This window comes from Aspergillus costaricaensis, assembly GCF_003184835.1.
Source record: "Aspergillus costaricaensis CBS 115574 unplaced genomic scaffold BO79scaffold_1, whole genome shotgun sequence".
NCBI classification, from domain to species: Eukaryota; Fungi; Ascomycota; class Eurotiomycetes; order Eurotiales; family Aspergillaceae; genus Aspergillus; species Aspergillus costaricensis.
In genome coordinates this window covers 420895-434321 of record NW_020291801.1, presented here as the reverse complement: position 1 = coordinate 434321, position 13427 = coordinate 420895, and the positions used below count along the sequence as shown (strand labels likewise).

Here is a 13427-nt window from a genome sequence, read left to right as displayed (position 1 = left end):
AACCAGGGGGGAGAAAGGAATCGACACACGCCTGTGTGGATGACAAAGTACAACAAATATACGCAGGGAACGCTTGCAATCCTATCAAAAGAATCAAACCCGAACAGACAAGGAGAGTAACCGGATGAGAAATGACGGATATATATGCATGAATAGCAAGATCGAGCCCAAATAGTGAGGAAATTCCGAGAAAAGAAGGACTTTGACACCAGAAAGAAATCAAACTAAAGTGAAGGGACCAATATAAATCACGCTGAATAACACGACAATTCGCTCCATCAGACACAGCACAAAAGACAATCAAGACGCGAGTGTAGAAGAGAAAGAGAGAGAGAGAGAGAGAGAGAGAGAGAGAGAGAGAGAGGGAGGGGAATGTGATCGAGGCACGTCATCTAGAAGCTGAAGAGTCCACTTCGCTTCTTTCCAAGCGGATAAACAACCAAGGCAGCCAGGAATAGGCCCACAGTGAAGCCGACTGCTACCTGGATCATTCCGTAACCGATGTCGAGAACGACACCGTGGAACTCGCGATCGAAATTTGGGCTCGATAGATTCTTTGCTGCGTCCACGAAGCCCTGTGTCCCGTTGGAGACGACAGCGAAAGGAGAGGTCGACGTGGTGATCTGTTCCGCTGCCGCAATGCCTGAAATGAGTGACCCGCTGGCAGCGAGACCAGACGGGACCAAAACGAAGATGGCGGGCAGCATCGCAGCAGCCGCAAATCCGTGTCGTAGCCGACTGTAAAGGTTTCCCATGACCCCGATGACGAACGCACCCAACGCACCGGATATTTGAGTGCTGGAATAAAACCTCTTGGTGCCAAAGTAATTCGTCACGTATCCTGCGAAGGAGATAATCAACATCATGGGGATCTGCTTCCACTTCGCTTGATTGATGATTGCGAGGCAGAAGGTGAAGAGGACCGCAAAAGGAAAATGCTGAAGATATTCATTGGTGATGGGACTCGGTGGGCATGTGTAGTCCGAAGATGCATCACCATCCAATAGTCCGTAGACTGCGGTTCCGATCGTGATCCCGAACCCGAGGAAGAGGGAGTAGATGATGGCATAGACCATGCGGACAGACCCGGCAACAATGCTGCGCGATTGCAACTCCAGACTAGCGCACAACACCATATATCCAGGCAGGATCAGTGCAATCGAAGATTGAGCTAAAGCAGAAAAGCAGAAAAGCCGCCCATCTCCATAGCGGATGCTGCCAAAAGCCCGGGCCAAGAACGAAGTTAGGACTGCTGCGGAGATCTCAAAAACATTGGCGTAAAGATTTGAACGTGGCGAAAGTACGAGCTGGAGGGTTCCTAAAAGACATCCGAGCAAAAAGGCAATTGGCATATCAATGGGTCGTGCGTTGAACGCGAAAGGACCGACGCAGGCGCTGGCACATCCGTAAATAAGAATAACAAGTGGCACTGGGTACTTGTTCTTCTGCTTCAGGATCTCGTCCAACCGTTGAATGGCCTCTTCAACTCCAATCACACCATGAATCACCTCCTTGTAAATCAGATGCACATCGCAGAGTCGGCCCAGATCAACCCCCTGGGGACTTCGGACTAATCTAACCTCGGTGGTGTGGGTAGAAGCATCATCAAACGAGATAATCATGCAGCCAGGTATATATAGAAACTGGCCATCAACTTCCAAGACGCGAGCCGTCATCTTCATATATTCCTCCATTCGGTGGGTAGGAGCACCGTACTTCATCAAAGCCCGGCAAAGCCGGATGAGATATCCCTGACGGGAGAGAAGTTCGGCTATCTGGACCGTGATACGAATCTCATCCTCGAGCTGCGGCTTGCCCATCCGCTTTGGTACGTTTGGAATGGCTCCACTGCTACGCGAGCGCTTGAGCATCGCGATTGGAGAGCTCGTAGAGTTCTTGGCCGTCGAGCCAGCCAGCGAAGTGCTCGACTGGTTAGGTGATTTTTCATACCACTTCCTGGGCCGTTGAGACTTCCAGGTAGGGTCTGGGGATAACCCTCGACTACTGAACTCTCCCGTGCTGCTCCGGCGCAAGCTGGCATTCCGGCCCCGCGAATAGTGGCTACCGGGTTGATCGTAAAGTTTGAGTAAAGAGGAGAGGATGCCGCCGCGGTAATGTGTCGGTCGTTCGACATAGGCGTCAGGGTCCCTCTCTTCAAGGGGAGTGACTTGTCCGGACTCCAGCCCTGCCGAGGGGGCTTGGAGCCGGCTCAAAAAATCAAGATCGCTTCGAGTCATTTGTCTGACTAGTTGGTGGGCTTGAGAAGTTCGGATCGATTGTCGGCCGTTCAGTGGGCCCAGGTCATCGTCGTCTGAAAAATCGCCAAATTGCTTTTCGGAAAGACTTATCATGGGAATCTCATCTCCATCCTCAAAGGGTAGCGCCGCCTCTGAAGGAGTAGATGCGATGGAGGACGGTCGACTCGGCCAAGGACTGGACTTCGGAGTTTTAGAGGATTGGTGCAGCACGGATGCCAGCCGTTGGGCTCTCTCTTGTGCTGAATGAATCGCCCTCCCCTTCTCATTACTGACCTCATCATCATCGCCAGTGGCACCCGTAGAACTGGATGCTGAGTGGACCGTGAGGCCCGTGACACCTACTTTTGGACTGGGGCTGATATCGATCAAAGGCACTGATTGGGGGTTAGGGAAAGCCTTAACTGCTGATGGAATGCTGGCAGTGGGCAATGGTCTTTGCGGTAGCGACGACCCCCTTCCAACAAACCGGGCCGCTGACGTCGACTCAGAGGGACTGGTGCCAAGACCAGCTTCGCTGACCGTGAATTTGACCCGATTCGCGCTCCTGGGGATTGCTGCATTCCTCAGACTGCCCTGAGCTCCGCTTGGATCCGGCAACCTCTCTTGCGAGCTCTCATTGGGGGTCGGTAGGGGGGTCAGGACACGCGGCCCTGGGGATGATCTGCTTGCTCCTCCAGATACATCAGTAAGGCTCGAACGCCTGGAGGTGGATGATATGGGCAGATCAAAATAGCCGCCAGCCATTTTTAATTGCTTTACGTGACTGGCGGAAGCTTGGTCTCAACTCACGGAATCTGCAGTCCGTTTTGTGTTACCTCTGCTTTGTTCTCGCCCAGATATGATAGCTCTTCTTCCAATCTTATTTTTTTTTTCTCTTCCAATATTTTTGATTTCCCTGAACAAACTCAACACGGAGAAAAAGAGACAGTCACTTGAGAATTGCAGCCTAATGTTGTCCAAGGGGTTTTGATGTGCGAAACTTGTTCCAGCAGCCTAGCAACCGCGTCAATATGTAACTTGCATCATTATCATGAGATGTGGTTGGTCACAAAACGCACCTCGCAAATTTTGAGCCAAGGTCAAGGAATGACGGACACAGATAAGAATGGTGATACGTTTTCTTTTTCCACTTCTTCTCACCAACGTGAACTTGGACTTCAAGAAAGAGAAGTCACAGAGGTAGGTTGAAAGGGATAAAGGGCCCGCCACAAGGAATGAAAGTACGTCACGGGTACATAGCCCAATATTGATACAGCCTGAAAAAGAAAGAATTCCTCCGTCGGATCGAAGGGGAAATAGGAGTGAGGAGGGCCACCGGGAAAGATTGCGAAAAAGGAGGGGAGCTTATACTCGGTCTCCTACCTGAGGGACGAGGATGAAGGGGGCCGGCAGGTGATGATGGAGAGAGAGATAAGAGAACGAGCTCAAGAGAAGTGCACCGCTGGACGAAAGCAGCCGAATCTGGGAAATGTGAACACGGGTTAGAGACAGACAGGACCAATCACGGAGCTCCAAGCACCACGATGGTCATATGAAGAGAGTGGATGTGCGCGACCTATCCTTGGCCTTGTGTAGCGGACGAGAGTTCGCGGAATAATATGATAAAAATGAATTGTCAATTCGGGGTTAAAAGATCGGGGCGTCTGTGCCTGACAACGGGGGTGGCAGGGCAGGGGATGGTGATCTCAAAGAGAGTAGGGGGAAGGGGAAGTTTTGTATCAGACGCTGCTTCGGGTGCCCAAGGCGTGGTTGCCACCTGGGAGTAGTCGAATCACTGCCTTGGCCGGAAGAGTTGAAACCGTGACGAATCTGAGTGGATGGATCACAGAGACCCCCAGAGGGCTAGACACGGACAAGGTCTTCCTTATAAATAATCCAAAGTCAAATGCCCACTCTTCTTTCAGCGGGTTTCGATAAGATACACTGGATTGTATGTGTCCGAAGTGCTATTAGTGCTCACCAGCTGAGCCCATCAAGCCAGACACATGGCTTTCAATCCAAGCTGCTTCATGAGCACGATCAGGAGGGCAGGAGGAGAATAGTGGACACCTAGCCCCCGATATAATTCAGTGGCGCTCATACATCGGCGAGCGAGCAGTGAGATTATTATTTTTTTTTCTTTCCTTTCCTACTGCTACTATCTTAGATGCGGGCAGCATTATCGACGGAACCGGTTCCACAGGCTCCACGATGCGGTACCACTTGGCCCAAGGGGGAAGCCACCTTGGCCTAGATGGAGACCGGATAAAGGGATTGCAGCAGGAAGCCACTGGAAACACAGGACCCATAGCAGCCCGTCAGAGTGCTTGGGTTCTGATAGTAGTTTCCATTGCTCCGGGTAGTTATTGGTGGTGGTAGTTTTGTGGTGTTGGGCTTGTTGCCGGACAGAACTCGGCGATAGTGTCTCTTTCTATTGATTTTGTTGTTTTTCTGTTGCAGCTGTTAATTCCATGTTTACTTACTCGGTATGATCCACGTAAGGTATCTATGTGGTGGTGGATGTCATTGTTGCTTTTATTTGTGTTTCCTGTTTGCTGAATACATAATTCTCCTGGTATTTGTTTTTCTGTCTCTGAAAGTGGAGGCCTGTCAATCGGGGGGGAAGACTCCACCGCCCGACTGGAAAACTTGAAGTGCCTGGAAGGTCTGGGCTGGGCCTTCTGGAACCATTGAGGGAAGGGAAGATCCATAGGTTACCGCGGGCGGTATCTATTGGGCGCGAAAAGCTTGATGAATGCAATTGCTCGCGTCAGGTCAAGCTCATTCCCTTGTTTTCTTTTTTCAGGTTCTCTCAAAGCCCCGAGTGGGACCGTGGCTGGGTCCGGAAGAAGGAACCCAGGTTTATCACCCACTTTAGCGCCCGAACCGGATCGCGGACCCCAAACCGAAAGTCCGACCCTCTGAAAAGGCTGGACTAGCTATCTATGACTGTTGAGCCCGTGGCGGCTACTCCGGGAGCAAGCCATAAGCCATGGGTCTATTTTGCCAGGGCCTATGTCGGCTACCCGATCATTGCAGACTGAAGACCGATAGTTTCAGGTCCGCCAGACATGGTGTGGATGAAGACGCTTGCAGGGAGGTGCACTCCGTACTCTGATTTGTGCGGCGCATAAACTGCCCATCGATCGGAAATGACATTGGCCATGGCGATGACGATGGATCGATTTCATTCTCGACTCACAGAGAACAGCAAGTCTTGGATGTTTCTCGAGCAGCGTGGGTGGGTCGGCGGTGCAGCCAAGTTGCTGGATTACGAAGCTTCGGGGAAATCTTTGGAATCCATCACATGGGTGGGTGGATTGTGTCAGAGGGGGAGATGGATGGAAAGGAATGGAGAAAGGGAGGGGAGGAGGAAAGGAGAAGGTGAGGTTGGGGTTGGGTGGAGGGAGGGAAGCCAGAGTGGGTGTGGGAGATGGATGGGTGGATGCATCAGTCACTGACTGACTGCCTGCCTGCGTGCCTGCCTGTACTGTATGTACACTGTATGTATGTTCACTCTGGCGCACCCACCATTTTTTTCTTCCCTTTCCTTTTCTTTCCTTTCCTTCGTCCTCCATCTCCATCTCCATCTGTTTTCCTGCATTTCCAATTCTCCATTTTCTTTCTTCCTCTGGGCACTACTGCAGACTACTGCTGGATAGTATGGACGGCTGCCTTGGTAAAAACCCCCCTCCTAGTCCCAAGAAGGTCCCTGCTGATCCACATAGGGGATGACAGTTTCTGATCTTCACCGAACCAAATCCATTTATTGGGAGTTGTGTTGCCCCCCTCAGGCTGTTGTTGCTCCGTGCACTTACTTGTCTTTCAAGTTCTTTCCCCCTCCTTCTACTCGGATCGCCCAATTAAGCCGTGCCGATGCACAGGTGGCAATTCCCGGTGAGAATTCTACTGTTGTCTCCCTCCATCCAGTCCGATGGCTGTTGTCTGTAGCTGAAAACCCTGGTTTGTTTCCTCTCCTCTAGACTCGATGGACTTTCGATAGCGTACTACACTACTTGACAATGCTATCTATGAGGTCGCTATGGAACATGACCTCCAGGAAGCAAAGAAATTCCGGAGCATGACGGGAACCTCTCATGACAAACACAACATCATCATCATCATCATCAGAAAGGCGATACTTGAGACGTTGAAACTAAGTACTCCATAGGTCGTTTCAGCTCCTTACTTGGGCTGGTGGGCGTTCCCTCTCAGACGGCATGGCGGTGGTAATGTCGCCGATCCACATTCCCCGAATCGCTCACTCGCTGTGTCGTCGTCACAGCAGATCCGCCGGCTCCATGATCTTCGCGGTGATGCGCAGAGCTAATGCGACCGCCCCACTGCCATATTTGTCTGCCTGGCCTGCATCAGACAGCAAGGCAGAGTAGAAGTTGGCAGGTATAATTAGAAACTCACTTTTGTAGACCTTTTACCCTGCACAGTAAGGACAAAGAGATGCCTAGACTCTCGAAACTGACGATGAACTGAATATGAATCCCGTCTCCCCGCCTTACACAAGTCGGCATCATCCAAAGTACATGAATTCTTCACTCCTGTGCTCGAATTTGCTCCCGACTCTGCTTGGTTGTATCACTCACCTTCCCATAATGTCAAGGGCTCTTCCGGGAAAGAGAAGTGGATGGGGATGGGGTTACACGATGGGCTCTTTGAGCTCAGCTCAATACTTCTGTACTCCAGAGTGGTTAGGTCACCACTCCTCTTTCATCGTGATGCAGAATTGATGTTCTTCATGTGGTCGTCTAGTCATTGACGTAGCTCCAGCAGACGCCTCGTACATCCCGCTCCATCCTGGACGATTCCTCAGCTTTCACGGTAACCCAAAAATTTTCCCCAAATGCAAGGTTCAGCTCCCAACTGTGCTCACTGTGCCACTCTGACAAGAAATGCCGAGGATTCCTGTGACTCCTGCACAGACGCAGGGACCAATACTTAATTCTGCAATCGGGAGTGCGACGACATTACACACTATGGCTGTCGGTCCTACCAGTGACACCGGGGAGGGGAGGCTGCCGAGCCGGCGGATGCACATATATGCTGACGGGCCATCGCTTGGGGATCTGTGCAATAATGGCATTCACATTCTTCAGTGCAGAGTTGCACAATGAATGTAATCGGGCATGGTAGACACCCGGCATCATCCACGAGCGCCGACTGTCAGCGCCCGTAGATCAGCCACCGGTGGCTCGGGCGAGAAGGTTCCTTGGTTCAACTCTTTCCGGGCCTTGTCAGGGGCGGGGCAGAGCTTATTTGACAGTTGAACCCGCCTGGCCCGATGTACTTTTTTACCTTTACTTGACTGTCAGACATTTTCTCTCATTCTTGTCTTGCCGGTTGATGTTTTTCAATGGCCTGGAATGCTCCCCGGAGCCTTTCTCCTGATCGCGCAGTTGGCCATCTGCGGCTGCAGCAACAAGCCACCTAATCAATGCGCGTGGCACAACAACAGCAGTCAAACTTCCTCAGACAAGAAGAAAATATCTCAATGCAATGAGCGATGACTCAATGACTCACACCTCAAGTCTAATTGGTGCTGCTGTTGCCACAGCCAGGTACTTGGCGAGGATGCCTGGAGCACCGGAAAGGTTAAATATTGGAACCTAGCAGTCCAGGCCAGCTACCATCTTGCTGGCTGACTGGGCTCCACCCATCCATCCAGTCCTTACATAAACCTTCAATGCTTCTTCCAGTGACTGTCTAGACCGATCGGTCATGATGCTGTCAGCTGGTCTATATTGACATCAGACACGAGGTGCTTGTCCGCAGACTTCCGGGGGATCAAGCTGTCGTTGAAGATGACTATTCCAGGTCTAGGCCTTGAGCCTCGCCGCCGATAACAGTCGCGTTCACATGGATCCATTCTCCAAGTACTTTTATCGCGCACTTTCATATTACTTGAAAAATGTGCCGACTGGCTAACAGTACCTCTCAGCAGATGCTGATCAGAACCCCGCATAATATGCAGCGTGTACAACTTGATCTTTATCCAGTACAAATCAGAGCCAGCAGCAAGTGCTACCAGAGGATAACGCAATTCATCAGGAGTCGCCAGAGATAACTGCATCTAGAAACACATGCACACACACCAAACACCAAAATAACACAAGGTTTGTATCTCCTAGCTTGGCATCCGTGCGTCGGACTCTCCATCACACAAGAACATACAAGTATTTCCTGAGCATCACACGACAAATAAGCTAATAATGAGACATAGTATTAACTACTGATCTTTTAAATCTTCATGATCAACACATCACATCATGTACGCACCCAATCACCTAACATTGTCTAGCTCCTAGCTAAACCATACAAGGTTACAGCACCAGATACAACCACATGACCATATCTATTCTCTCCACAATATACACTACTGATGCTGGATACTCATCCCCTATCTAACCGGCAGCACCTGAAACCTAAGAAACTAAGCCACGCTACTCCAGCAACCACTGTACCTAGCCGAAACTATCGGAATCTCGTCATTGCCGCTAGTCGATCATCTCCCTTTCCCCACTCTGCCTCGCGTCTTTTCTTTCTTTCTCTGATAACGACCAAAACAACCTTTCGGGAAATAAAAGGGGAAGGGGACAGAATTGATTGCTGCCCAACGAAAACGTCCATGATTACCTATGTTGATCGGTGGGTAGTTCGTTAGTTCTAGAAGAAAACTAAGCGTGTTAATCTGCAGTCATTTGATCATTTGCTACTTAGGTATTAGTTTTTACTTCAGGGACTAGTGGGTTGTTTGAGAACTGGTAGGTTTGTCACTTAGACTAGAGATGGGTTGAGTAGGTAATTAATTCTCAGATAGATTTATCACTATATGAATGATAACAATTGATTATATCAATAGTGCCCAAAAGCAGATATATGACATTGATGCCCGAGACTTCTAAGCATGTATATCCTAGTATCATTTATACTAATTGGCTACATTCGTTGCTGTAATCACATATCAAAGATACTGGTATGATTGGAATTAATATATATATAAATATTACCAGAAAGTAGTTCAATCATCATCATCATCCTCCTCATCATGTCGAGTGATACTACTGTAGATGGAAATGTGGTGACCCGAAAATATATCTCTTAAACGCTATGGCGGAAACGAGAGTAAGTAGTGAACCTGTGACGATTTCTTCTCTTCCCCTTGCTACTATACTAGTATCATATCAAGATGCCATGTCCTGCCCCCCTCATTCTACCAAGTCCTATTACTTATTCTATTCTATATAATTCTATAATTCTATAACATTCTTTTACTAGTACCTGGCACTGAAAGAGAAACAATCCCACATTCCAACCTAAATAACAAGGAATTATTTTCACAACACTTAACCCTTTCCTTACTTACACTCTAAGACTAAATATGATACTTACACAGAGAGCCAAGCCTAAGTTACTTCATACTTCATACTACTTCTACTATCGCCACTTCCATCACTTACACAGTAAACCCATCCATCAATCCAGGCTGAAACATACCATACCATACCACCTCAACAGCCTGTTATGTATAAATTGACGATGCTATGTATCTAAAAATAAACCACCACCACCACCATATTAATCATCCATGAATGATGATGATGCATTATAGTAGATATTTCAGCATGTTTCTATGCATTCATTCATTCATTCATGTGCAGTCATCCACCACCTTGGAACTGCAAGTCCACCATCCATCCCTGAGGACGCGTAATCACCAGTACCTTTGCTTAGCCACTGCAGATCATTTGCAGGCCCTGCACATCTTCCAAACTTTCAAAAGGTAAGTATAAACAGAACATCTAAAATAAGCACTAAGCACTAAGCACTATACGCCAATCAATAAGCGTAAAAAAGAAATAGAAACCGGTTTGTGATTCGATTCTAGTCTTCTACATACTTAGTAGTCTAGACTTGATTGGACTAGAATAGGTGCATATGTATATGTATGCTAGTCAGCACTTTATTTACTATCTATAGTACTATGTAGTTCACTTACAAGAAAGTACCCTACCTGTCTGTCTGTCTGTCTTGTGGGATTATCTATGATCAGTATTCATGTTGTATTGTGTGTTGATAATCCAGTCCCCTTGTTGCTACTACTTTGTATGGACATGTAAATGGATAAAATCTGAAGGATTGAGCTTCATCCAGATAATGTACTGAGAGTAGTATACTATTTATTCATCCTACTGACAATGTCCTGTCCTGTCCTATCCCCATCCATCTTCCATCCATCCATCCATTCATACACACCCCAACTCCATTGCTGAAGAGAAAAAAAATTAACGCCCAACCAAAACGAAATTAGAATTTATCAAACGCCAAGGCTAGTCCCTGCCCTGCCCTGCACAGCCCAGTCCGCAAATACATGACATAATAGATTGTAATGGATCGCTCCCTTCCCTCCCTTTCATGGATATGTATAGTAACAAGCGTCATCCTATGTGATTGGTACCGAGACTACGTCGAGCGACGCTCTACCCGGCTCAACGCCCCAAGAATCACGCCGAGGTCTTCTCGGGGTCGTGGTCGGAGGCTGAGGTCTTGACGGTTGTTGGTTTCGTCGGCGCTGGATTCGGCTGTCGCGAGTCGACGACGTGCGTCGCGCTCGTCGAGGCGCTCGGCGCAGATGCGGAGGATGCGAGTCGAGACTGTGTCGGACATGGTGCGGTAGAGGTCGATGTCGTGGATGCCAGCGGCGAGGGAGTCGAGGGTTGGTGCGAGTGAGTTGGTGATGCGAGAGAGTCGGGTGGAGACGGTAGAGGGTGACATTTGGGGTAAGAGGGTTGGTACGGGCGCAGCTGTTTCGGTTTCCATGGGCTGGGTGTCTGGTTGTTGTTGTTTGGCGGCTTCGGGGTTTATTTGTGCAAATATTTCTCGTTGCGACGGTTCTAATAGAGACAGGTCGATTTGTTCGGGCGGTGATGGTTGTGATGATGGGACGGAATCGGATTCGGGTTGTTCGGGTGGTGCAGGCTTGATTCGAGGGATGTCTGTTGGCCGTAGGAGTGCATTGAGAGCATGTCGCTCTTTTTGCAGCCTTGACACGTAACCGTTAGCTCTCGCCTGCTGCTGCCCATCAGACACTGCATACCTTTGTATTTGCTCTTCCAGTTCCTGGATCTTTTCCGCGTTTTGAATGTTCTTTGGGTTCTCCTTCTTGACCACCAGAGTAGGAGGGGTAGCATCCTCTCTTCCAAACCAGTTGGAAAGCTCCGAGTTGCTGGAGAACTCCTTCAGAAGCTCCTCCTGTATGACTCGCGCTGGGGTTTGTTAGCTTATGCATGCACTTCCTCATTATCGAACGTACCGGCTAAACGGGCGCTCTCGTCCTCTGAGCGCGACCCAGATGGCTTGTCACCCATTGCCCGCGTGCCACACCATATCAGGAGCTGACGCATCCTCCGAGGCTCCGGCAGATCAGCCGCGATATGCTTGTAGAAATCTGCGGTATCAACCTTCTTGTGCGGTAATGCTGCAATGTTGTTAGCATTCATCAGACACACATGGCACGAATTGCCCACCATTAGACGCCCCCGAGTCGATCAGCGAGCTGGCTCGCCGTCCTCTCATCCCAAGACTGCTCCGTCGATTCCCTCCTTTCACAGATTTCTTTCCCCGCATCTCCTTGTTGCGCTGGATGACTGGCGTATCCGCCAACGGTAGCGCAATTGTAGTAGCAGTTCCGGACTGTTGCGGCTCTGGCGACACAAAGCCATTGCGTGGTTGCGGTTGCGGTTGCGGTTGAGACTGCTCCGGTTGAAGTGCATCGGTTTTCGAGTTGCTTGGCCTGCCTTTCCTCCGCTTCTTCTCCAACGGCACCGTCTCGACTTGATCGTGTTTTCGTGTTGAGCGTGTAGCACGCTGTTGCTGTGGTTGTGGTTGTGGTTGCGGTTCCGGCTCAGGCGCAGGCTCGACCGGAGCTACTGAAGTTTTCGCAGCGCCTCTCGTTCTCCTCTTCCCCGTCCCTTCAGCCTGTTTCTTCGGTTCCTCCGTAACCTCCGTCTTCTTCTCCTCTACCCGCTTCTTCGGCGGTCGACCTCGTCTCGGTGATGGTTGTGCCGGCTCTTCCGGGACAGGTGACGGTACCTTCTTAGGCTCTGATGGCTTAGCCTTTTTGGTCGTGATGCGCGAGAACTGGAACCCCTCGATATCCTCCTCAAATACTGTAAACCCAAGCCGAGGCATTAGCAATTCATCCATTACCCTCATCGCACAAGACAATCACCGCCACTGCGATCGCCCTCCGCTCCAATCGCACAAGGTCACTCACCAGCCTTCCGTTTCTTCTCCGCAGCACTCAGCTTCTCCTCACCCCGATCCTGCTTATTCAAACTCAATCGCGCGCTCGTTCTCCTCCCCGAGCTTCTGCCAGGCGCGGCAGGACGCGCCTGCGCCTGGGATGTTGCCATATCAAGGGCCAGTAATGGTTCGCGACGTTTCGTCTTGGTGGTAGAGGTCGTCAAAACAGTGACGGTCATGTCAGGACCGGGACTCAAAAGGCGGGGTCGTAAGGGCGGGCAACAAATGAAAAAGAGTAAGGAGCGTAGATGTTAAACTGCAAAGAAGTCGAATACAGTTCTGCCCCGCGCAGTGTCTCTGTTCTCTTTCCTGCCGGGAAGAAATCAAGCGCGAATGGTAGCTGAAGCTGAAGCTGGCCGCGAAGAATTCCTCCCGCTTCTGTTGTTGATAGGAACCTCTCCGTCACCGCCAAATCCTTCCACTCCCGGAACAATTCACAAGCGACAAGTACTAGCTGGGATTGACAATTGTGCTTTGGACAGAATCCTCCGATTTTCTTTTTGGACCTGGGATAGGTTGGTGGAATGCGGGATCGCGCGGTCGCAGGTAGTCGACGGGTAGCTTTGGACGGGACGCAAAACGGGGGGGTGGTGTGGGCGGTCCGAGGGACGTGTTGTCGATAGCTGGGTTGCGCGGTACAACCACCCGTTCAGAAGACGCGGCGACAGCGGGCGACCGATTGAGACAAGCGAATCGAGATTGAAGATAGGATGGCAGAAACTCCCACAGGGCTCCTTGCGCAGAAGGGCCAAGCTCTGGCGTCGGGATGACGGGGGGATTTGGCTCTTGCGAGTTGCCGCAGCACGCGCTTGTTTTGGTCGTGGCGCGTGGGGACGGCGCTAGTCCCGTTTCGGGTGACACCGCTGGTGGCCC

General features: G+C 50.2%; 3 protein-coding genes across 3 annotated transcripts; 1 reads left to right on the top strand and 2 right to left on the bottom strand.

The window, feature by feature from the left end:
• Positions 1-387: 387 nt before the first annotated feature.
• Positions 388-3002, bottom strand: BO79DRAFT_283559 (threonine/serine exporter family protein; the record flags this gene model as incomplete). Its single annotated transcript, XM_025688155.1, has 1 exon — positions 388-3002. The coding sequence occupies one exon, from the start codon at positions 3000-3002 to the stop codon at positions 393-395; it is 2610 nt and encodes an 869-aa protein (XP_025544984.1). The 3' UTR covers positions 388-392.
• A 796-nt stretch (positions 3003-3798) lies between these two features.
• On the top strand, positions 3799-4055 carry BO79DRAFT_206038 (uncharacterized protein). The gene has a single exon (XM_025681896.1). It carries the CDS (start codon positions 3866-3868, stop codon positions 4022-4024), a length of 159 nt encoding a protein of 52 aa, XP_025544983.1. The 5' UTR covers positions 3799-3865; the 3' UTR covers positions 4025-4055.
• A 6411-nt stretch (positions 4056-10466) lies between these two features.
• BO79DRAFT_233968 (Mis12-Mtw1 family protein) lies at positions 10467-13104 on the bottom strand. The gene is made up of 5 exons (XM_025684323.1): positions 12526-13104; positions 11777-12418; positions 11563-11727; positions 11347-11515; positions 10467-11292 (listed from the first exon to the last, which is right to left on the bottom strand). Exons 1-5 carry the CDS (start codon positions 12731-12733, stop codon positions 10713-10715), a joined length of 1764 nt encoding a protein of 587 aa, XP_025544982.1. The 5' UTR covers positions 12734-13104; the 3' UTR covers positions 10467-10712.
• Positions 13105-13427: the final 323 nt, after the last annotated feature.

Excerpts from the sequence above, each read along its gene's own strand:
- BO79DRAFT_206038 (XM_025681896.1), top strand. The coding sequence starts at position 3,866 with ATGAATTGTCAATTCGGGGTTAAAAGATCGGGGCGTCTGTGCCTGACA.
- BO79DRAFT_233968 (XM_025684323.1), bottom strand. The coding sequence starts at position 12,733 with ATGACCGTCACTGTTTTGACGACCTCTACCACCAAGACGAAACGTCGC. Across the intron at positions 12,419-12,525 it reads GGAGAAGAAACGGAAGGCTG|TATTTGAGGAGGATATCGAG; the intron begins GTGAGTGACCTT and ends TTGGGTTTACAG. Across the intron at positions 11,293-11,346 it reads CTGGAAGAGCAAATACAAAG|GCTGCAAAAAGAGCGACATG; the intron begins GTATGCAGTGTC and ends TTACGTGTCAAG.